The sequence below is a fragment of the Dicentrarchus labrax genome, unplaced genomic scaffold (assembly GCF_905237075.1).
Source record: "Dicentrarchus labrax unplaced genomic scaffold, dlabrax2021, whole genome shotgun sequence".
NCBI classification, from domain to species: Eukaryota; Metazoa; Chordata; class Actinopteri; family Moronidae; genus Dicentrarchus; species Dicentrarchus labrax.
In genome coordinates this window covers 9,970,838-9,993,771 of record NW_026136702.1, presented here as the reverse complement: position 1 = coordinate 9,993,771, position 22,934 = coordinate 9,970,838, and the positions used below count along the sequence as shown (strand labels likewise).

At 43.8% G+C, this 22,934-nt stretch overlaps 1 protein-coding gene across 2 annotated transcripts; it reads right to left on the bottom strand.

Moving 5' to 3' along the window:
• Nucleotides 1-269: 269 nt before the first annotated feature.
• Nucleotides 270-22,113, bottom strand: antxr1d (ANTXR cell adhesion molecule 1d). Of its 2 annotated transcripts, XM_051419553.1 has the most exons (18): nucleotides 21,709-22,111; nucleotides 16,577-16,648; nucleotides 16,424-16,495; nucleotides 15,951-16,032; nucleotides 15,597-15,627; nucleotides 15,437-15,510; nucleotides 14,855-14,923; nucleotides 14,472-14,552; nucleotides 14,294-14,354; nucleotides 10,214-10,312; nucleotides 9,704-9,773; nucleotides 6,902-6,980; nucleotides 6,510-6,605; nucleotides 6,381-6,419; nucleotides 6,145-6,243; nucleotides 5,874-6,038; nucleotides 5,673-5,753; nucleotides 270-1,510 (listed from the first exon to the last, which is right to left on the bottom strand). In XM_051419553.1, exons 1-18 carry the CDS (start codon nucleotides 21,864-21,866, stop codon nucleotides 1,214-1,216), a joined length of 1,725 nt encoding a protein of 574 aa, XP_051275513.1. In that variant the 5' UTR covers nucleotides 21,867-22,111; the 3' UTR covers nucleotides 270-1,213. The 2 variants fall into 2 exon arrangements, with proteins under 2 accessions (XP_051275513.1, XP_051275519.1); XM_051419559.1 differs by lacking the exon at nucleotides 6,510-6,605 and having other exon boundaries at nucleotides 21,709-22,113.
• Nucleotides 22,114-22,934: the final 821 nt, after the last annotated feature.

The window sequence follows — 22,934 nt, the reverse complement described above, 5'->3', positions numbered from 1 at the left end:
TTTAGTATTCATTTTGCAGACTACCTATAAAAATGTCATCGATAGGTTATTAGTGTCCTGATACCCTTAGTGTAATTAGTTTAATTAAAACATCAAATGTTTCATCCTGCTATATCAAATGAACTTATAAATATGCTATTAGGTCTCTGTTGCGCTGACCTCAATGTGTTTGTAAGCTGATTCACAATATGACTGAGCAAAAAAGTCTCATTGAAATATAATGCCATATTTTTGTAACAACTGTGTAGGAAATCACTGCCAACAGCACATAAAAAAACCCATCTTCTTTATTGAAGACAGACACAAAAGGTTATTAATAAAGAAATAATGCAAATGATCATTTCAGTCAGTAAATGCAGTATACAGGAGAACCCTGAAGATACAAACTTTCAATGCTATTTTTCAGGTGCAAATGAGACCACAAATACATCAGATTTCGTGCCCCAATGCTTCCTTATATCCACCTCGATCTTCCCCTCCCTCAGAGATTGGAAAACCCAGAAACCCACCTGATACTAAATAGAAAACAGATGCAGACAGGGCTTTTATTACAATAAATAAAGTATGGAGAAACTGCCCTGCAGTTACGTTAAGGTCACTGAACGTTTACACTAAATTGTAACTAGGATGTAGAAAAAGTTTCTTTGGTTGAAAAGGTAAAATGATGAATCAGTGATTTGTTGCACCCTAGATAGTAAATGTTTAAAAACCAAAGCTAACATAACCGACATTATCTTTTACTACATGCTGTATTTTTATCACATCCTCGCTCAACATTATTATTCTCCACAAACCCAAAGTAAACATGTCTACTTACCGTCATCATTAATGCACAAACAGTCACAATCTAACTTTCAACAACACATCGATCCTTTATGTTGAATTACCAGAAAGAATTGCACTTACTCTTACCACTTAAATCAACATGACTTCTAATACTGTACATACAGGCTTAATCAAGTAACTACATGCTTGTCTGTTCTATAATGTTTCTATAAAAATGTTATCTTTGATGAAACTCAGTAGCTGATTTTGATATCAGATAAATATTTTCTTGCTGTCCAGCAACAAAGCACAGAGCTTCCAGTCAGAGCTCCTGCCTTATAAGATTTGACACCTCTCTGCTGCCTCAGTCTTTGGGGTGAAAGGAGGACATGGGTTTTTATTTATGGAACAACTTGATGTTCTTCATTGGAGGCCCTCTCTTCAATCATCAGAGCCTGGGTGGGGGTCGAGATGGCGGAGGCCCAGGAGGCCCAGGGGGTGCACGAGTTGGGGGTGGACCTGGAGGGGGTTGGATCACAGAAGGTGGTGCGCGGGAGGGTGGCGTGGTGCGGGGCCCTCTCGACGGAGGCTTTGTACGGGGGACTGAGTTGGAGACTAGAGGACGCTGTTCGGCGGGTGGAGGTGGAGGAGGAGGAGGCGAGGGAGATTGATGTGTGCGAGGCGGAGCCTGGTGGTTCGGGGTGGACTCCCCATTTTTGACTCGTTGGAAACTAATACAGCGACCCTGCAAGACACACAGGCAGGCAGACGAAAAGGTTAAACCACAACGGTGAATCATCATTTCAACGCAGAATACAGATTAAAAATGCAGTGCGCCTTCGTGCAAAAATCAATGAGCTTCTAAGATTCACCGGCCAAAGGGGTTTGTGTGAGTCTCTGCCCAGCTCTGCTGACAGAGGCATGTGTGTTAGAGGCCCCCAGAGGACACACAGAGCTGCTTCTGTCTTCTGTCCACACCTGCACTACAATAGCTGTGATGCCAGCAAAGACATGCACTGACAAAGTTATCACACACACACACTCACACACACACACACACACACACACACACACTTTTGCAGGCTGCAGCTTTCCCCATTTCCCCCTCCTCTTCTGTAGGAGCCTCTGCTGTGACTCGGCCTCTCTTGATGCAGAACAGAAAGTGGTTTATGTCTCTTATGTGCTTGACTTGTTAGAATGTAAAGGGGGGATTTCAATATCCCCACAATAGTTAACAGAGGCCCCTTAGCGTTTAACATAATTTACAAGTCCGGGAGAATGGAACGCTTCTCTTATTGTTCTCATTGATGGTTTTCCTCTCTGTTCCCTGCATAGCATCCTTCTGCAGACACACACACACACACACACACACACACACACACACACACACACACACACACACACACACACACACACAAACACAAACTCCTGTCATGCTCAGTCAGTGTGTGAGGGATGGCGAGTAGGTCTCAGTGTCACAGACCCTTGGTGGTCTGATTATAACACCTTATTAAACAGAGAGGCCCTAAAAGTCACACAGGGGCCAATAAGAGGACCCCAGCAGCAGTAGCTTTGAGACTGAAGGGGCCATTGTGTGTCTGTGGGTGTGTGTGTGTATATTAGGGGTACGTAATTGATTAGGGGGCAGCTCGGTAGGGGGGGTGACTGCTTCGGTCTTGTCACTGGGGCCGCGATGAAAGGGCCAGTTTGTGAGCAGCAGAGCAGCAGCACAACACCAGAGACAGCATATGGACACAATGAGAGCACAAGCTCATGAATATGAGTGTGTTTGTGTGTGTGTGTTTGTGTGTGTGTGTGTGAGTGAGTGTGACTGTAAGCATGCATCCGCCAGAACATATGGCCTGAATGAAACCTCAGCCTCATGAATAACAGAAACAGAGGGAGAGAAAGGTTAGGGGGGTGGCTGCAAGTTACCAACAAGAAACACACGACTGGTGTTGAAAAGAGCAGCGGAAAAATGTAAAAAAAGATTATTACGCCTTTTTAGTAGATGATATGTACATAGATGAGTTGTGTGAGGTCAGCAGTGTTTTGCTTGTGATGGTCAGTCACCCTGTGTGCCCCTTTGGCTGTAATGTCTGTCAATGCTTTACTTCCCCTCATGGCGATTGTTTACTTCAAACCCTCAACTCCTTTTTGGGAGAAAAACAAAACCCTAAAAACACCTCCAGCATCCCTCTTCACACCACTCCTCTTGTCTAGCCTCTCTTTCTCCCTCTGAGCCCCCAAGACTTTGCCTTTCCCTCACACACACTCAAACACACACACACACGCATACACACAAACACACACACACACACACACACACACACACACACACACACACACACACAGCAGATACTTTGTGGCCGTTTACAGGGAACTGATGCACGCACACATTTCTCACCATTATAGTAAAGAAAATGGGAGAAAGACGAGAGAGTGGAGATGCACATCTGACCTGACAGCTCTGCCTGTCACCTCGCATGACATTTCAGCGATCCACTCGCATAAAGAAAATGCTCCATGTACTCAGAGTTAACGCACTTCTTAGTCTATGCAGCTCTCAAATGTGAAATTCATAGATAATAGCAGGATCATAGATCAGAAATTGGTAGATTGGGGAATAAAGGGTTGGTTGATCATAATTAAACAAACATCTACATCTTGTGGTCTCTGGTAGATTACTGGTTATTGTGACAATAAATATACTAAAAATTCACCTCAAGGCAATTTGTTATCCCTCTTTTGAGTTTATTTTCCTCCTAAACACAAATCTGTGCATAATATCAGAGTTTTCAAATTAGCTGAGCTACTCCACAATCTTTCCATGTGCCACCCGTTAACTGCAGACGTTTGCCTGGTTGGGAATCACTGCTCTGGATAATGAAGAACTTGCTGTGATCAGTTTCTACTGGAACTGATTTCTATGGAAGAAATAGTCCCTGTGAAAACTATTGACAGAACGTCCTGTGGAACAGGTGTTGCTGCTAATACATTTTGAATTTAAAAATGTCTGTTGCGATTGAGTCTACTAACGAAAACTGTGTGATGTGGCAGAGATTTCTCACAACCTTAGCTGAACTAAAACCATCTGCATAGCTAGATACCACTACAGGTAAGTGAGAAAACATTGTCTTGTTTTTTTTCGTAATTTGGGTGAACTGATCCTTTAAGGGAAGTGATTTGGGGGGGGGTGAAGAAGGGGAGGTGCTGCTGTGCTCATTTGTGCCGCCTATGTGTGAGGATGGAGGGTTGGTGGCGGCCCTCTGGTCTGGTCTGCGCTGTGCGATGAGGCCTTCAGTGCCATCAGCTCTGGGGACAAAAGAAGGGAATCTCTTCTGTCACAATATGGCTCGTGGCCTTTCAACTCCCCATCTGTTTGTGTGACGCTCACTCGGGAGAGCTGACACACACGTTACAGTGACACACCCGTGCACATACGCACACACACACACAGTTGGGAGAGATCAAATGCAAACAGGGAGCGTGGCAGAAACTGGCAGCCCTGCTGATGGCCGTTTGCAGAGGCAGCGAAGTAGGAGTAATGTGGGGAGAAAGCAGGACGAGCTCCTCCTGAGCTGCTGGTTAACAATCTGCATTGAGTCTGATCGGTGCTTGTTATCGCTGTGCTTTTTGCGACCTTGTAATGCCGCTCCGATGTTTGTCATCCAGCTGTAGTTTCTTGCTTTATGCAGAGATGTTTGATGCCTTGCTTTTGTCACCATGAGAAATCGCTGTTGTCTTTCATGTCTGATATGACAACTATCTCCCTTGCAACAAAAGTGGATTTTTTTCTCCCCTCATCTCTTTCCATGTGAGAAGAAACGTTTGATTTTCCGCAGTTAATGACTCGTGAAGGGAGTTGTGAGGGTCATTGCTGAGATTCTGTGAACCACGGCCCCACAGAAAGTGGCTGACAAAGACTTGAGAAACTTCTGTCCTGACAAAGATGAATTGTTCTGCTTGGGGAAAAAAAGCCCAAGATGGAAAAAAGGGATAAAAACCATTGATGACAACTTTTACAGACTCCAAATACAGTAGACATACTCACACTGTTATGCACTAAAGATGAATCATGCCATTCAAAGAACAAATCAATAAATTTCACGCCGATATGGCCTCAGCTACAAGAGGCGACAATGAAACCATTTACAACGGAGCAGATGTTTCACCATGACAACCGGTATGATGATGAAAACATGTCTGTGGGGTTATGTGGTGCCATACACAGGGTCAAGGTTAGATAACGGGGGCGTCTCTGCTCTCTCTTGTTCTGTCACACACATTTGGGCAGTGATGTCATGATTTAGGACTTTTTTTTTTTTTTTTTAAGGAGCCGCAGCACGTTACATTTTGCACAGTGGCTGTTTTTGCCATAATTATCACTTGAACATGGAGAGCGAGTGTGCAACATGCTATTTGGAAACGTGATAGAGACCCAGTCATTTTCTGGGAGTCGCAGGGAATTCTCAAAGAAGAGCACAGAAGAGTACAGTACTCCTTGTGCGGAAACAATGGCAGCTTTGACGAAGAGTGGGGTATCAGTAACTCATTGACTCGCTGTGTGTGTAGAACATTAGTACTGAGCTGCTGTGTTGAAGCTGTACATGTTGCTCACTGACACGTGTTGTCTTTATGCAATGTGACAGACAGAGAAACAAGAACGAAAATGCCCAATTGTCCACATACAGAGACGGAAAACACACTGAAACCTCCTGTGCCATCCAACTTGGTCATAAAACGCTTTTAAGTGGTTGTTGCCCACAGAGCAATCCCAAAAATGACACATAATTACCAAATTATAGTTTTGTATCAGTCATTATGCCTGTTTTCAGGACATTGGATTTTTCTAGTCATGCTTTAGGTGAAGATAAAAAAAAAAGTACAAGCGTGGGCAAGCTCACCTGATCTCCAGGATGTGGTCTCATCAGAGATACCTGGTCATACCCTCTTCTGAACAGAGCCCACAGAGCGTCTAGCTTCCCCTGGAGGACACACAAAGAAAAAACTACTGCAAAAATACACTTATTTCAAGTATATTTATTTCAACTCAAAACACAACCTTAAATATACATTTATCTTCTACATTTAGCTATAAGACTAACCTTGATGGGTGAGTACCACCTCCTCTGCTGTGGGGTGCGGCGGGGTGGTTTTCGAGGCTTGGGCTCATAGGGTTCAAATTCCTGCTCTGGCATCTTTACAACTGCATTTTTAGGTTTGTCCAGCTTAGCACCTTCCTCGGTGGACCCCTTCTCACCCCAGCGCACCTAGGAAAAGCCTCATTAAATGTCTCATCTTTTGAGAGTTGAACGTGTGTGTGTGTGTCTGTGTGTGTGTTTGTGAGTGTGTGTGTGTGTGTGTGTACATGCATACCTCCATTCGTTTGATGCCACCCACTCCTCTTCCTCCATAATAGGATGCATCCACTGTGGGCCACCTCTTTTTGGGCATCCCATCTTCATCATCTGAGTCCTTTGAGTGAGATTCAATTTCATGACACAGCTCATATAATTCCAAACATATTACTATAAATATTAACACTGATATCACCACATCATTAACAACACTGAAGGAATATTACTGCATTAATCCCTGTATTTAAATCTTACTGGTTCTGGGGGAGGAGGCGGTGGAGGTTCTTTGATCACCTGAAGATCAAAAAATAAAATGTCAATAAAAGGAATATAATCAACAAGTGACCACAAGCGGAAATTCTGATATCTGAAGTTCAAACTCACCACAGTGCAGCAGAGAGGCCAGAACCACCACATTAACAGCAGAGCCAACAGCAGGAACACCACCAGCAACGATATGAGCACGATGGTGCCGTCGAACTACACAGAAACACAGAATGGCAGGGTTAAGATTAAACGCCACTAAAAGACAGAAAAAGGCGAGAAAAAGGTGAAAATTAAATGCGAAAGTACTCACAGCCTCCTCTGATGGACAGACACAACAGAGGAGACCTCAGAGAGGAAGGAGAGAAGAGGAAGAAGAAGAAGACTAGAGAACCAAGAGAAAAATAAGAAGGTTGAAAGAAAGTTTATTCAAAAAAGGCAGCATGCCAGAAGGAAATATCAGCGTGTGCTGTTATGATAGTGCAGATTATATATACACAGGATGTACTCACACATTCAGTAGTAGTGATGTGAACAGAGCTTGTGATGTAGGAGAGGCCCTCGTTCATGCTCACCTGCAGGTAGATCACCCTGCAAAAACACAAACTCGTGACCGGTCTGATCATCTGACACAAATTCATTCACATCACATCTGCTTGTGTGCACACCGTCATGGTCTTGTTCCAGGCTACTGTAAGAAGCTCGCCCGAGGTGTTGCACACATTCCTCCATCCACTTTGTCGATACTTGCTGCTTTATAAGCACACAAACATGCTGACATAGACACAAAGCCAAAGCCTTTAAAGAGGTCAGGGAGTTCTCCACCCACTGAAGGAATCTTTTCTGTTTGGATCAGACCCAGACTTCTAATGTGGAAACCACAGATGGCTAAATTACTTCTTATTTCTCCAGTATCCAGAGCTGATATCTGGAGCTATAGCTGCACAAAGATAGGCCCGGGCGGGGACAAGACAGGAGAGAAAACGTATAGTTTTTGGTTGGGAAGATGATAGGATAGTGGTGTTGATGGAAGCAAAGGCTATGCAGGATTGAGGTAGCAGATTATCTAGTTGTGACAGGCTATTCACAAAGCTTTTAAGAAATATGAACAAAAACAAAACATGTTAGCCAAATAGGCGGGTAGGGGTGGAAATGCAGACAGCTGGAGTGTAGTTATGGGCTTGGAAAAGAATGGAGAATGGCTTCTTGTGGCTGTTCTTCTGGTTTGAGGGGGGGAGGGACCAAGGGGGGCATTGAGCTCTGGGTTTAGGTTTGAGGAGGGGGGCGACAAGGGGGAGGAGGTCACTGCAGGGTGGGAGAGAGGAGAGGAAACAGAGAATGGGGGGATGGTAGGAGGAGGGCCTTTCCTGTTCTACATCCCTTCAGCACTGTCCCTCCCCTCCTAGACCCCCACTCCACTTCCTCAATCACTGACTCTGTTTTCGCCTCCTCGCCCGCTCCTGTATCCTCTGTAAGCTCGTCTCATAACTCATGCTGACACTGACTTTAGAGAAGGAAATTGGCGGTGCAGGTGCCACTCATCTTTTCTTCTTCTTCTTCCCTCCCTTTTCTGCCCCCCTCCCCTCCTCCCCATCAATGGGTCAACCCTCCTTTCAGGCAGGCAGGGGACACGGTGCTATCAGCCTCTCTCTGACAGAGAGATCTCAGCCCCTATCAATCATCAATCTGCCCACTATATGTCTTTGCCCTGTGTGTGTGTGTGTGTGTGTGTGTGTATGTGCAGGAGGGGGAGAAGCATCCGGAAGGTTCCCAGTCAACATAGATTTGTGTGACGGCAGCGTCAATGACTTCATTATATGTGATAAGACTCTGGAACAGGAGGTGAGTGAGGGTCTCTGGGGTTTGGGTGAAGAGGTGATGCTGGGAGCTGGAGTCTCTGAGACCTCACGTATAGAAGTTACAACCCCAAAACAGGAAGCAGATCACCTATAATGGGATCTGACATGTGAGGGTGACAGCTAAAGATTATTCTCATTATTGATTAAGTTTGGTTTATAAAGAGTGAACAGTTTGCTGGATCTTTATACTATTGATCTATTGATACAATCGGTCCACTTCCTCATGTGTGGATGGGTTCAGCTTCTAGCTACATAGCTCGTTGTATGTCGGTGAATAAAATGTGAAAATATTATAATACATTTTTTCTGCAGGTTATTGCACCGCAGCCCAGAACTCATCAGCCAGCTGTTGGCCCTCTCTCTGGGCCCTTCAGCCATTCACAGCTGACTTCCTCTTTAGTAGCAGCCAGGGTGTTATGCAGTGCTGACTCTGCTCTAATGGGCTTCTGTTACATGGAAGGACGCCTCCTTCAGGCACCATTGCAGTGTGTAATGATGCTCCCTGTTCTGTTCTGCTCTCAGGTGGAGCGACCGAACCTGATGACCGGATATTTGCTGGATTGTGAATTAAGTGAATCTTAGTTATTTTATTGATTCTGATTCTTTCTGTCAATCCCCCAAGACTTGTCTTTGAGTTACAATTAAAATTCCATGTGCCACGTCTGTTATAACACGTGTGAGTGAAATACACTGTATGTGATAGACTCTTAAATCTCCCTGCTGCCTCAGTGCGAAAACAAATGTATTTTTTCCCCTCATCTCTGAGCAGTACTTCCCCATCAAGCGGTACTTTTCACTGGCGGATAAGACAAGCTCAAATCATGCCAGAAATCTGAGTGACAGCAACAAGACAGATGATGACTAGGAGGTGTCTGAGGCCGCAGGCTTGAGTGTATAATTATGCACAGGACTCCAGGCAGCAGGGACGGGAAGGCTGCCGGGGCCCGGTCCTCTCCGAGCTCAGCCCACAGCACCGCTCTGTCTGCCCCGCAAGAAACTTCTGCTCTGAATCACCGGAAGCAAAGCTGGAAGCCCTCGAAGGAAACTTTACACTGCCCCGCCGACACCACTCACACTTTCGCTCTCCCAAAGTGTCAGACAGAGATTGGGATACATCACACACGCAAAAACACAAACACGGTTTGCAAAGGTCCTCTCCAGCAGGCTCTCATTAAGTCGTGTTCCTGGGCTCTACTCCTGTTGTCCCCTTGTGATTGGTGTCTGGCTTCGTTAGCTGTGACAAACACTGATTGATCACAGACACTCAATGACTTTGGCCCTAATTTGTTCAAGGACAGCAGTCTTCTGTGTCCACACCAAACTTGTGTGCAGCTGGCAAATATCTAGGCTCAGAGTGTTACAGCTGAACATGGAGAGTTTGGCGACTGGAGCAAATGCTGAGAAACAGTGGGGGGTTGAAAAGGCAGTGAGAGCCAAAAGAGATGTGCAGCTTACCTCCCAACCTCATCCACGACAGGAGCAGGACAGAGCAGGAAGGTATCTTCTATTCCAGCTGGTCTCTCATCTGCACAGGGAAAAACAAAGTCACAATTTATGTAGCAGAAACATTAACATCTGCAACCTAAACATGGTTCCCACATTCTTCCTAAATGCACAAGCCAAACCAGACTCCCATGATGCATTAAAGTGTAAGGATTAATGCATTACAGCAATTTGCTGTAATAAGAAGCATACAAAAGAAATGAATCCATCAGAGTTCAGTTTTCTGCTCAGACATTCATATTTAGTTAGAATGTATTTTCCAGAGCAATAACAAGCAGGAAGTCATGTAGAGGTCCCAAACTTGATTAGTCATGGACACAATATTTTGCCTTGTTGCTTCTGAAGATGTTTACTTGGACGTGAATTATTCCTTTCATCCTGCCAACCTGTGCAAAATGTGTGCGTCTGTGAGTGTGTGTCTGTGTGCACGGACACGCGCTTGTATACATTTGCAGAACTTACCCACGCTGTGTGTATCATTCAGTTTGAAGCTGCAGAGGACCTGGTTAATATTTCTGGCATGGAGAAACCCATTGCCTCTCACCACCACCTGGAAACTCTCTGAGACAAAAACAAAAGGAGTGCAGGCACCATCAGAAATAATTTGCAATATACCAGCATGCATAACAATGGTAAGACACATATTTCCTGCTGTATGTGAGAGATGTAAAAGATCAAAATTGGCCTCCTATTTTAGTTTGAAGCAGAATAAAATGAGTGCCATTCCCTTTCTCTGATGTGCTCAAATTAAGCTGTAGAAACTTGTGCATGCCTCATTACTGCTTGTTTATATCTGTGTGCTTGTGCGTGTATGTGTGGAAAGGCCATAATAAGCTCCAGTGGTGCTAATGCTAAAAGTGCTGCTATTCACAAATATGTGCCGTGCAGTAGCCAGAAGGTGTGTGCATACGTGTTTGTGTGTGCGTGTGTGTGTGTCTTTGACCTTTAGTGTCCCCCAGGCGCTGTTAAAGCGCACTGACAGTGGCTTGCCAGCATATGCTGGAGTGTCTATGTGGCTGCTACCCAGCATATGTTAGAGAGCGGGAAAAAAACACTTGCTTAAAAACATGCCTGCAGGACTGACAACAGCACAGCACTGTCAAAGTAGGTCTGACCTTAACTATGGCACCATTAGCACGTGTGTGTGTGTGTGTGTGTGTGTGTGTTTGTGTGATGGTTGTGTATTTGAAGACATGTACATACTGGTGAACATACTGTATGTACAAAGATTGTTCGCTTTTGTGTTTTTCTGAGGAATGTGTAAGCGTCTGCATGTCAGTTTGAGCATGCATGGATGTGTGCAGGCATGTGTTTGAATGTGTATATGTGTGTGTGGGTGTGTGTGTGGGTGTGTGTGTTGGGGGGGGCGCGGCACTGATGTTTCCTCTAGCATTATCTTGGCTGATGGAAGTGAACATTTGCCACACCTCTAACATTCAAAGCTCCAGCGTGAAGATCACTGGATAAAAACATCTCAGGGTGTGGGTGTATATGTGACAGTATTTCCTTAAAGGTCAGACATGCTGCTATGAAAGAGCCATAAATACAGAGGCAGGGCCGAGTGAAGAAAACCAAACACCACTTTACATTTGTCTGCACATCTCTACATATTAACAGATGCTGTAAAACTGATGCAGAGTGCAGATTTTATGTTGGAGCAGATCCAGGAGGAAAAGCGAGGATGTACAAGACAGATGGAAACTGAATTTGAGCTCTCACAGAACAGGGATCTTTCAGGTATTAGATAATGTATAGCCTACTACTAACCACACTGCACCTTAACCTGTAACCTGTACAGTGAGTGCAGCTATTGAGCCTTATAATGATAAAACCTTCTCTAAGTCAATATCCTGCAACTGTCTGTGTGTGTGTGTGTGTGTGTGTGTGTGTGTGTGTGTGTGTGTGATTATTTATGTTCAATGACTTGCAACTTGTCAGTACTGCTCATGTCATTTCCTCAGCTAGACTCAGATTCTACATGCGTATAAACACACATACACACAAATGCTACCCGATTAGCCACATATCTCGTTACAGACAAGCCTAATCATTTACTGTTAACCACAACCCCCTGTCCTCTCCCTCCTCCTTCCTTAATTTGACTATAAAACACAACCACCACAATAAATCACAACTATACCATATAATATCAAATAACTTGGATTCTATTAATTTACATATAAACTGGTGGTTTATGTGGCTTGTGGTGGTTTGCAGCCTCGACAATGTGAAACTTAATTAGAGGTCTTAAGACTAATTATTCCCAATGCTCGGTGCCTTGGCTGCAGCAGTCCCCCCCCCCCTTCACACAATGTTACCATCAAATAGCTGAAGCTGCAACTGTGACAGGACACACACAGAAAAACACACCACATGGAAATGGTACAAGGCATATACTACTCCAATGGCAACTGTTGAGACTGATAACTGACCTTCTCTTTTAAAAGTAGAAAGTGCAACAGAAAATTGCTTGCTGGCTTTGCTTTATTAATCAGGGAATAAGTGCATGTATCAGAGAAGAGTACAAATATTAAATCCTGAGTCATTTTGAATATTTCCAAACAAAAAAAAAAAAAAACTAAACAAACTGTACCACTGTATGTATGTTTGTACATATGTCTTATCAATCTTAACATCTTCTATGCACACCCTGACACAAACACACAAACACACACACCCAGGCTTGATGGGCTAAAAGGTCATTGCTGTCAGACACATGGTGGGCAGGGACTGGTGGCGCCCTGCTGACATGTACAACACATATGCTGCTGCCCTCTCCTCTCTGCATTCTGCCTGCCTCTGTGGTCACATGTCCATTTACATCTACACCTGAACGCTTGACAAGAACTGCATGAATGTGTGTCTATGTGCGACTATACCACATGTACATGTATGTGTGGAGAAGATGGGGTACGGCTTGTCCGAACAGCAGCTCTTCAATCACGTTAGTGCGACGGGACAGTAAAGGGCAGGGAGGGGCAAAGGAGGACGGGACAGCGGGAAGGAAAGGGTCAGGCGTTAATGAAAGCAGCAATCTCGGCTGTCATTTCAGATCTAAGGCCCAACTCTCACTGGCCTTTCGGTGTGTGTGTGTGTGTGCGTGCGCGTGAGGGGGAATCGGTGCTGTCATGTCAGATAGTGTGGCCCAACGTTCACTGTCCAGTCTGATGGCCTGTTTGCAGGCAGCTCGGTCTGGTCACTTCACATCAATGTGAGGGACGTGTGTGTACATGGGCTTGACGATGTGTATGTGTGTGTGCTGACTAAAGAACGTGTGTGTCGGTGTAAGGCATGTATGGTATGTGACTACAGGCAGGCAGAGAGAAAGACAGAGAGAGAGACTGTCACAATACCTATGTGATACGTCAGTATGTACTTATATGTAAGTGCATCAGCATGGATGGATGGATGTGGGGAGATGGTTATATTCAAACCTTGTCCACAGCCTTTCAAAATAAAAGCAAACGCTTGCTAAATTGTGACAAGTGCCTCCCAATAACATTATATCACATTATACTGCAAGAATAAGCTTTGAGTAGTTATTTCTCCACAGAACAATTTAAAGCCATTCCTGAGCATGAGATGTAAGCACTGGATGTCTAAAAATAAGAGCTGAATTATTATCCATACACTGCCCACTATAAGCATGTGTTAGCATGTTGTGCACATTACAATCTTTGCTCTTCATTAATTAGGACAGAATCAACTCTTGGTTAAAGTGGGTCCTTGGTTTCTTAGTTCACTGACCATTAGGCTGCTCATCAATCGAATAATAAATGAGGCTGTTGGAGGATATCTGGGCACATGTCAACTGATGCGCTGGGGATCTGGCAACAGACCAGAAACTGTAATTATCACAGGGAGGGACAGCTGTGATTCTTTATTATTCCTTCCTCATTTTTATCCTTTCAAGGCAACATATTCCTTCCTCTCCTCTCCTCTCCTCCTCTCATCTCCTCAACCACTCCTCTCCCATCCTTCATATCCCATAATGGATGCTAATCTTCGTTGGTTGTCCTGGTAGCGCGCCTGCAAATGCACTCTCTTAAGTGAGTCCTAATAAGGTCATGTCAGAGCTCATCCATCCTCCTGGCTACACATAAAGGCTCTCTCTCTCATCGTCTGCCTTAGTTCTTATCCTGTCTCCTACTTCCTGACGCTGTCCAGAAGCAGAAGAGCTGGACATGGAGGTGAGATGGAGGACAGGGTTGGAACAGCTATTTTAACATATACGATGTGGCAAACTAGGCCAGAGAAGCAGCCATGCTTAAAGATTCACGACTAATTCCTCTGACCAACACCCCCCCTTTACTCCTCCTCTTTTATGCACACACGCTGTGCTGAAGCGGCTATGCTAATTTCCCTCTGGCCGTGAATGACAATACGCTCTCTGTCACTCCGCGGTCATAAGCGTCCATGCGATTACTCAACCTAATGTTCCACTCCAGAGGCTTCAGATGACTGTCATCTGACACAATCACACACTGTGACTGCCCAGTGTCTTAACAAGAAGAGGAAACCTTTGTTCCTCACACCTCTTACCTCCTGCACACACGCTGGACGGCTCTGCCGCGAGAATCTCAATGCAGGACTTCTTGATGATCTAAGAGATCAGACAAAAGGAGAAGGAAAACCAGTCACAAGACAATTTAATGACATAATGTGTCTGTGTGTGGATGAGTGTGTGTGTGAGTATACATGTGGTATGTATGTGTCATACCGAGTCAATGATTCCTCTGAGTGCTTGGAAGCCTCCCCATACAGGAAACACATGTTCCACAGTGTCTGCAATAGTTGCAAGCTAGAAAGAACATACAGACAGGGCGCCCGGTTAGCTCAGTCGGTATAGCTGGTGACCCATATATGGAGTTGCTGCAGCGGCCCGGGTTCGAATCCGACCTGCGGCCCTTTGCTGCGTGTCATCCCCTCTCTCTCTACCCCCCTTTCCTGTCAATCTTCAGCTGTCGCTATCAAATAAAGGCATAAAAAGGCCAAAAAAAGAACTTAAGAAAAAAAAAAAGAACATACAGATAAAGAAAGAAACAATTGTATTTGCTTCTTCGTGTGTTTGCAACATCTTCAATATCCTTTGGTGAATCCTACCTGAGTCTGGTTGAATTCTTTGACCCCTACACAGTAAACAATGGCTCCCATAGACCTGGCCCGTTGTGCCTGCAAAAAAAACAACAAATGAACCAAAATACAGCAAGATTGTGTTAGACTTATGGAGCCACACCCAAAAAATAACACATCAGACTGCCTCAGTCCACACAGTAGAAATTAGACAGGAGATAGACAACATGATATACATTAGCTCTGAAGTAGCAAAATAAGAAATATGCCACAAAGGTGAGTCATATCTGTTAAATACCAATTATCAGCACTTGTCCGTTTATAAGGAATCTAATTAGCACTTTAAAAATAGTCGAGATTAATGAGCTTTATAAAATATGTCACATAGAGCATCAATAAAACAGAAAAGCAATAACAATAACAGACAAACAAGAACAGACATAGAGTGCAGCAAACAAAAAGCGGCTTAATACATTCATACATAAATGCAACCTAAATTAACAAGGCCTACCCAAGCTGCAACAATTGCAAACCTAAAATCCTTTTACAGCGAGTGTTCACAATATTTTATCCTCCCCTTTTCAACCCCCCCTACTTGATAACACATCTTACCTCTCGCTGAGCTGTGTCAAACTGCCACTCATTCAGTTCTCCATCGGTCAGAGCGATGATAACGCTGGCCGTCCCTGCAGAACACCACAAAACTTTAATGCCCCCCGAAACAATGCACTAAATGTAGGCTAATGTAATGAACATATGAGACAGAGCTTACCATGTTTCTCTTGATAAATCTGCGCATTAGCCTGCAATTGCAAAGAACCGGTTCAGTTAACTCAAAAGAAAGCAGTTTCAGAGATTACAATAGCACACACTCTCTCTTTTGCTCAGTGTGGGACAGGTGTCATTTCAAGTACACATTGTTGCTCTTTTACTAGGACATCAACATGAACCCTTCCTACACCTGATTGGGTGAAAGACCAGTGACAGGAAGTCATTCATGATCTGAGCCACTCCTCGCACTGATCTAATTGGCCCTCGTTTCAGCTGCCAGGCTCAATTAATCCTTAGTGAATATTTTCCAGACTTAAAATCTTACAGTGCGATGGGTCCTCAGCCTCATCCTTACCATCTCCAGGCCTAAGTTCATAAATGTGTCTCCTCCAGGGATAACTCTTCTCAGAGCTGTTAAGCCTCCAGTGATGGCCTCCCTGTAGGGTAAACAGACAAACAGCCAGATAAATACGCTGGAAGAAAGCTGCTCTCAGGGGAAGACATGGAGAAATATTCCCATTACAGTAGAGAGAGAAGGAGAGCAGTAGAGAGTCATTGTGCGGCTCAAATAGTGTCCAAGGTTAACCCTCAGCCAAAGTCTTTCCTCAGAAGTCTGAATGCACTGCTTTGTATTAGTAAATTCCCTAAAACTGGATGAAATTAGTATGCAATTGAGGAAATCTGTTCACAAAATCTCAGTTTCCAGAGGTTTGGAAAACCAAAGATAAACACAAGAGAAGACATGTCTAGTGTAGTGTAGTACCACTTAGAGGGAAAGACCAGACAGAATAACAGTTCAGGTGTTGTTCAACCTTCAGCTGCCCTTACCTGTTCTCAGTCAGTTTCATGATGATGTTTCCTCGTGTGGAGAAGACAATGAAGGACATTCGCAGCATGGGGCTGCAAACACACAGTTAATTCATGTTAACGTGGACAATAATCAAAAACATCCAAATTCTTGAATGACTGAACTGCTTTTACCTGATAAACTTCTCTGCCAGCTGCTCCACAAAGGAGTAAATCTCTATCCAGTGATTCTTCACACTTCCAGATCTGAGAAACAACAAGAACACAACCTTATAAGGAAAAAATGTGAAGTCGAAGACTAATTAGCATCAGCCACAGCCAATACAGTTTTATTGAATTAAATGCAGGATTAAGGAGAAACAAAGCCAACTCTCCTAGCAGGTTGGGGCTCATTCAAACAAAAATAAAATGTTTTTTTTGTCTAATAATTTAAAATAAAAGCAGACTGTGTGAAACTATGGTAGTTATTATCCACACTAGTGATGTGGCTCTAGAGATGACATGGTCTGTCAGGCGGCCGGTCCACCACTTTGGTCAAAATATCTCAAAAACCTTGAATGGATCGCTGTGAAATTCTGTCCAGAAATTCATCCCCAGAGGATGAAGCCTACAGACTTTGGAGTCCTCTGGCTTTTTCATCTAGTTCCAGCATGAACTCGACTTTTGTGGTTTCGAGTGAAATGTCTCCGCAACTGTTGGATGATTGCCATGGAATTTGTTACAGACATCCCAGAGGATGATCTGAAATAACTTTGAGGATCCCTAAATATTTCATCTAGTGCAAGGATAGGAAATCTGTGGCTCCGGAGCATACGGCTCTTTAGGCCCTCTCTAGTGGCTTCGACAAAACAATATATGGAAATGAATAACGGTTTTCATTCATCATTACTGTAAGTTATTTTTACATTCTCCAATGCACAATAAATAATTCCATAGCTAGTCTACCAACACTGCAGCTAAAATATGTTTGCATATAGATGCACTGCACTTTTGTGTGCATGCTAACATGCTGAGATAGAGGACATGAAAAACCCAATGCCATGCTGAACATCGACATGTTAGGAAATGTCTGCACTGCTGTGCCCCCATTTAGCTGCTAGCACAGACTCTTGTTTATGTTAGCAATGTCATTAATAATTTAAATACAAACCCATCATTGTTTTGTATGATTTGATTTGGATTGCAATGTAATTTGGTACATCCATGTTCCCCACAGGATTAACTGTAATAACCTTTCATCACCTGCTCAAAATGTTGATTTTTCCAAATATTCTGGTTTATGACCAAGATCTTCCAAACTAATGACATTCCCAGCCCACTGCTTACTGCTAATGTTATCATTGTAACACGCACAATGAACATGGTAAACACTATACCATGCTAAACATCAGCCTATCAGTTATATAATAGTGAGTGTGTTAGCATGCTGATGTTGTCGTGTGTAAGCCTCGGAGCTGCAACCATGGCTGTAGACTCTTGTTTACACTGAAGTAAACAAACACCAAAAACAGAAGAACACAGCTGTTCAACGAAAACTTACAAAAACACAAATCCACGTCTGAATAATACGGACTTTACTTTCCGTAGGATGTGATTGAAAGTTAGTGTAGGTTTTGTAGGATGCGTACGAATGTGCAGAAACTGGATTTAATGGTCATGAGATGTGTTTCAGGAACAACAGTAACACTTTATCTCCTCCACATTCCTCCGGCCACTCAGTCACATTCCATTACTTCGGACAGTAACCTGTCAGCGGTGAGAGCTGCTGGTTAGCCTGCTACATGCTGCTGTGTCCATGACAGTCTCCTTAATGAAGCCCAGTCCCAGGGGGCTTCTAATGGGGGCTAATTGCTGCTGGGCCAGAGGGTTGAGGTTAGACAGGGACAGATGTAACAGTCTGCCTCTAGCAGGGACCATGTAGCAGGCAGCTGGCCTGTGTGTCCGTGTTTGTGTGTAGTATTATCTGTGTTTGTGTGCGTGCGTGCGTGTGTGTGTGTGTGTGAGGGGGAACAGATGGTCCCAGTGAGCACAGCAAGTCTAACAACAGGTTGGGGGTCCGCATAGTGGAAAGGCTGTGACATGAACAACAGCGGGACGCAGAAGTAACACTCAGCAGGGGGTAAATGTGAGTGTGAGTGTCTATTGAAGGATGCAACATCAAACAGCTTACACCAAATTTAGCAAGGCTGCGTGTGTGTATGTGTGTGTAACAGGGTCATAAACAGAGCAAAAGTGTGAGCTGGTTAGACTCATGATGGCTCCTCTGTACCTCTTATTTAACCAGTTGCTTCCTGCTCCACTTTATCCTCTTGACTGGAAGTGAGGGCGTGATAAAAGGCCTTATCCTGGAGGAGTCGCCTCAGGGAACAAAGTTTCCCACTTTGATGAAACAATCTTAATATCTTAATCTTAAGAGTTTGTCTTAAAACACAAAAATCAAACCAAGTGAAGCAAAAGGCTCCAATGCCAGATAACCATTATCTTGTATACCATGTGTATATATGAGGAGTCTTTTTATTTGTGCAGATATTAATGGTTAATCAGCTGATTGACAATTGGAAAAAGTCAATAATCAAGCTTCTCAAATTTGATGTTTTTCTTTGTTTTTATATGATTGAATAAATTTTGGCTTAGGACTTTTTGTGTAAAACAAGGTATTTAGAGACATTTCCTTGGGTTCTTGGCATTGTTCATTATTTTGTGACTAAATTCAGCTCATGTATGAACACACTGTATCTTTACAACATTCACTGGAAGGCTACAGATCTAAATTGCTGCCATCACCCAACCAATTCAGCCATTAGTCTTCACCTTTCTACCTCTTAAGTTTGCATAGTATCAGGGTAGAATCTCCTTTTGTCTGCAAGTACTTGGATCAGTGAAAAGAAAACCTCTGTTCAGAACCCAGCAACACATATTATTCTATTTGTGGGCAGCCAGATAGGGAGGAAAAACAGCAGCCTGGTATTTGGTGTGGGGTGTAGAAATGCGCCGAGCTGATGGCGCTTTAGTTTTTCTGATGTTCATTCTGTGTGCTGAGATGCCTCCACACACACATTCTCTACTCAGCACGTCCCATAACCTTCTGGACAGTGAAGCCAAAACCAAACATGAGTACGGCAAATAGTGAAGACCAGTGTAGACACGTAAAAGCATCCCTAATGTGCGATTTTATGCTCGGATCTCTATCACTGAAGTATCAGATTAGGTCAGTGTGTGGCATTTAAGATCAGATAAACAGCCAACAAGTCTGTGCCATCTCGGGAGGGGGGAGAGCAGAGGCTTCCTAAAGGCTTGCTGAAGCATGCAGGTCCAGACAGTCAAACAAACAGAGGCGTACCAGAGGCTTGGCCATGCGTGACGTGCCATGCTCCCCAGGCTCCTCCTAAACTTTTTGAAGCAAAAGGGTAAAGACTGAAGAGACATCTGAAAGATCATGAAACATGCTGAAAGTAAAATGTCAACTCAATGTGTCCACCTCACAGCTCGTAGGTGGTGCATGCAGGGCAGCTGAGGACATACGGTGAGTTTTTTTAAACCATTACCTCACCGTGTTCCCAAATGTTATACACAGATACCGCAGTGTTTAACTGCTTCACCGCACCACTGCACTCAGTCACTCTTTTCAAAACATAATCTATTCTTCTGACATTATAATCAATAGGGCCACAGATTCAACCATGCCTCATGTTTTTTTTTGTCATTCTATCTCCTGCCCTCCATCTCTGCTCACTCAGCGTGTTTTGACATGTCTGATTGTTCTGTGTCCACATGCTTAATTTCACCTTGCAACTCGAGCCAAGATACGGCAAAAATGTCAATTATAATGTCTGAGTTGTTATGAACAGCAGCGCAGTCTGGGACCACAGAGGGATCACACGTGGAGAATTACTAGGATAGTCTGGTTTAGGCAGCCCCAAAAAGGTGGCGAAAACACCCTCACTGACCCTGCAGCCTGAAAAATCTCACCATTATGAGATTTAAGTATGTTTGTCGGGGCTGTGGTGGACGAATGTGCATTCCTCTCGGCTTACAAAGGGTGGCACCCAAAAGTCTACTGGGTTTCAGACATATTCAAAGACTGATCCGGGGTAAGTTCTGAAAGTTGGTTTTAAGGTTAGAAACAGGGTCATGGGCGTCTTGGTGGCCTGGAGGTCTAAGAGCCACAAGTAAAGGAGAGGTCTCTGATTCAAATCAGGCTGTGGGGCCTTTGTTTGTCGCCCTCGCTCTCTCATGCCTCATTTCCTGTCAACCCTCTACTGACTCCCATCAAATGAAGACAAACATGGCCAAGAAATACTTGATGAAAGGAATTGGGTCATTTTCGGAAGATCAAGGTTTGAGCTGCATTTCCAAAGATGTAGAAATACCACTTTTATATACAGCACAGCTTGTAACACATACTTTAAAAAGGGGGTTTAGGTAAGTGTAGGTAAGTGATTGGCATCCTGGTGAATTACAGAACCTGTTAAAAGGCAAAGCAAGTTAAGCTGGATACAAGGGATTATTTTAGAACTTGGCAACCCAAATACAAATGGCTTATTTCTGATCTTTATAGCATTAATAAACTTGTAACCTTCTTATAAAATATGCCTCAAAATGTTTTTTTGGTCCCATAAAAAAAATCTACCTAATCAGATTTAGTGTCAAGAAATTCCTCCATGGAGAAAAACAATAAAGAATGGACCCTGCTCTTCTAGCCTCTACATGGCCGGTCCAGGACACAATCGGCTCACAGTGGATGGAGAGAAGAATCGTTTACAGGGATCACCCGGGCCACAGAGCACCGCTGTGGGGCAGCTGCTGCAGCTGTGTCCGCAGGCGTCATCAGCCTGAAACTCTATCCATCCTGCTCGCCCTGCCCACATCCCGTGGGTAAAAGCTCATTCTGTTTGCCTATCCACTTTGAACCGGACGAATACAAAAGCATGTCCCATTGTCTGAAATATTCATCCATACTTCAAATAAAATGCACTATGCCTGCGCGAAAAGACACCAAAGAGATAAACAATGAGGGTTCAAATGTTGTTGTTTTTTGGAGGTGTTCTCAGTCTAGTTATTCAGCTGAACAAGAAACCTGATTTAGGACTGGTGTTGTGATACAAAAAGCAAATTGATAAAGGCTGATCTTCCACATTTACAATCTCAAACTTGGAGGTTAGTTTTGTGTAGCACCGTTACAACAACAGAAACGTGGTAGACTGAATGTGACTGATGCGCTCCGCGTTTCCAAACAACTGGGCGGTTGCATGGCAATGCGCAGCGATGAGAAAGTAACAAAGCCATAAATAATATCGGACACTCACTTGTCCAGGACAAAATAGAGGTCGAAGGCGCCCTGACAGGACATCTCCTCCTCCTCCTCCTGTTGCTCTCCCTGCAGCTCTCCTTTCACCGAGACATCGATGAAGAAAATTCCCAGCAAAGCCAAGGCGAGGAACATGCGAGTCTGTGTCCTCGCCATCTTTCCCGGTTGCTGTTGACTACTCCAACACCGTGACAACTTCAAGATCTTCACATTTTCTCTCTATCGTCTGTTTCTGGTTAGGCTGTGTGCGTCTAACGCGTTGTTTTCTCGGTGTTTTGTCCTGTTGAGGTTGGGTGCATTCAGCCTGCAGGAGTGTCGTTCAGTTTTAAAAGCCGGGCTCTCCAAGTCTTCACTTTCAGCTGAGAGAAAAAAAATGCAGTGAAGCAGGGCAGGGTGGAGGAGAGGAGCGACACCCGAGGATAGATACAAAACTTCACTTTTACACAGGAAAGAAAAGCCCCCATGAAAAGTAGTGAGCAGTTATAGGGTTGGATAGTATTACCCCAAATAACAACGGACTGTTTGAGAATGGGAATAAGTCTGCCTTGTTTTTAATTTGTTTTGAAACATCAGAAATCATGTGCAATACATTTGATTAATTAAAATTACAATCAACATTTCTCCTCAATACTATTTTTGCTTTATGGATAATTAAGATTATTTAGAATTTGCTAAATTAAAGAAGCAGGTCGGTTCTGTGTGGTCACATTGAGTAAATACATCATTTTATAACTTGTTTTGATAGAGCAATACTATTTTTTTGTGCCTCAGAATTTGTGTTTTTAAGAGAAAGTCCCGATCATTCACAGCCTCTGGCCTCTCGCCTTCAAAAGGACAACAAAGACAAGAGTAATTCAATTATGGGCCTGAATGCAAATCGACCCATGAAAGGATGTGATGCTCAAAGTGTTCCTGGGTTTGCCATCAAACTTCCCAACACAACGTAATGTAATACGCTACTGAAATGAGGAGGAAATGTTATCTAATAGAAGATAAAATATTTCTCAGCCTATAGTGTAATTGCACTTTACGCAGACAGTCGGAGTGCGCCCGAGGAGTCCCGAGCGAGGCTTTATTTAATGTGTTCCCGCTTTCTCATTATAGAAAGTTGGCTCGATAACCACCAGGACATTTACCCAAACCAAAGCTTTGATGCAGAATAATCCATTAAATGCTCATTAGACAGAAACATTTAGTTGATGAATAATGCATTTGCCCGGTGGC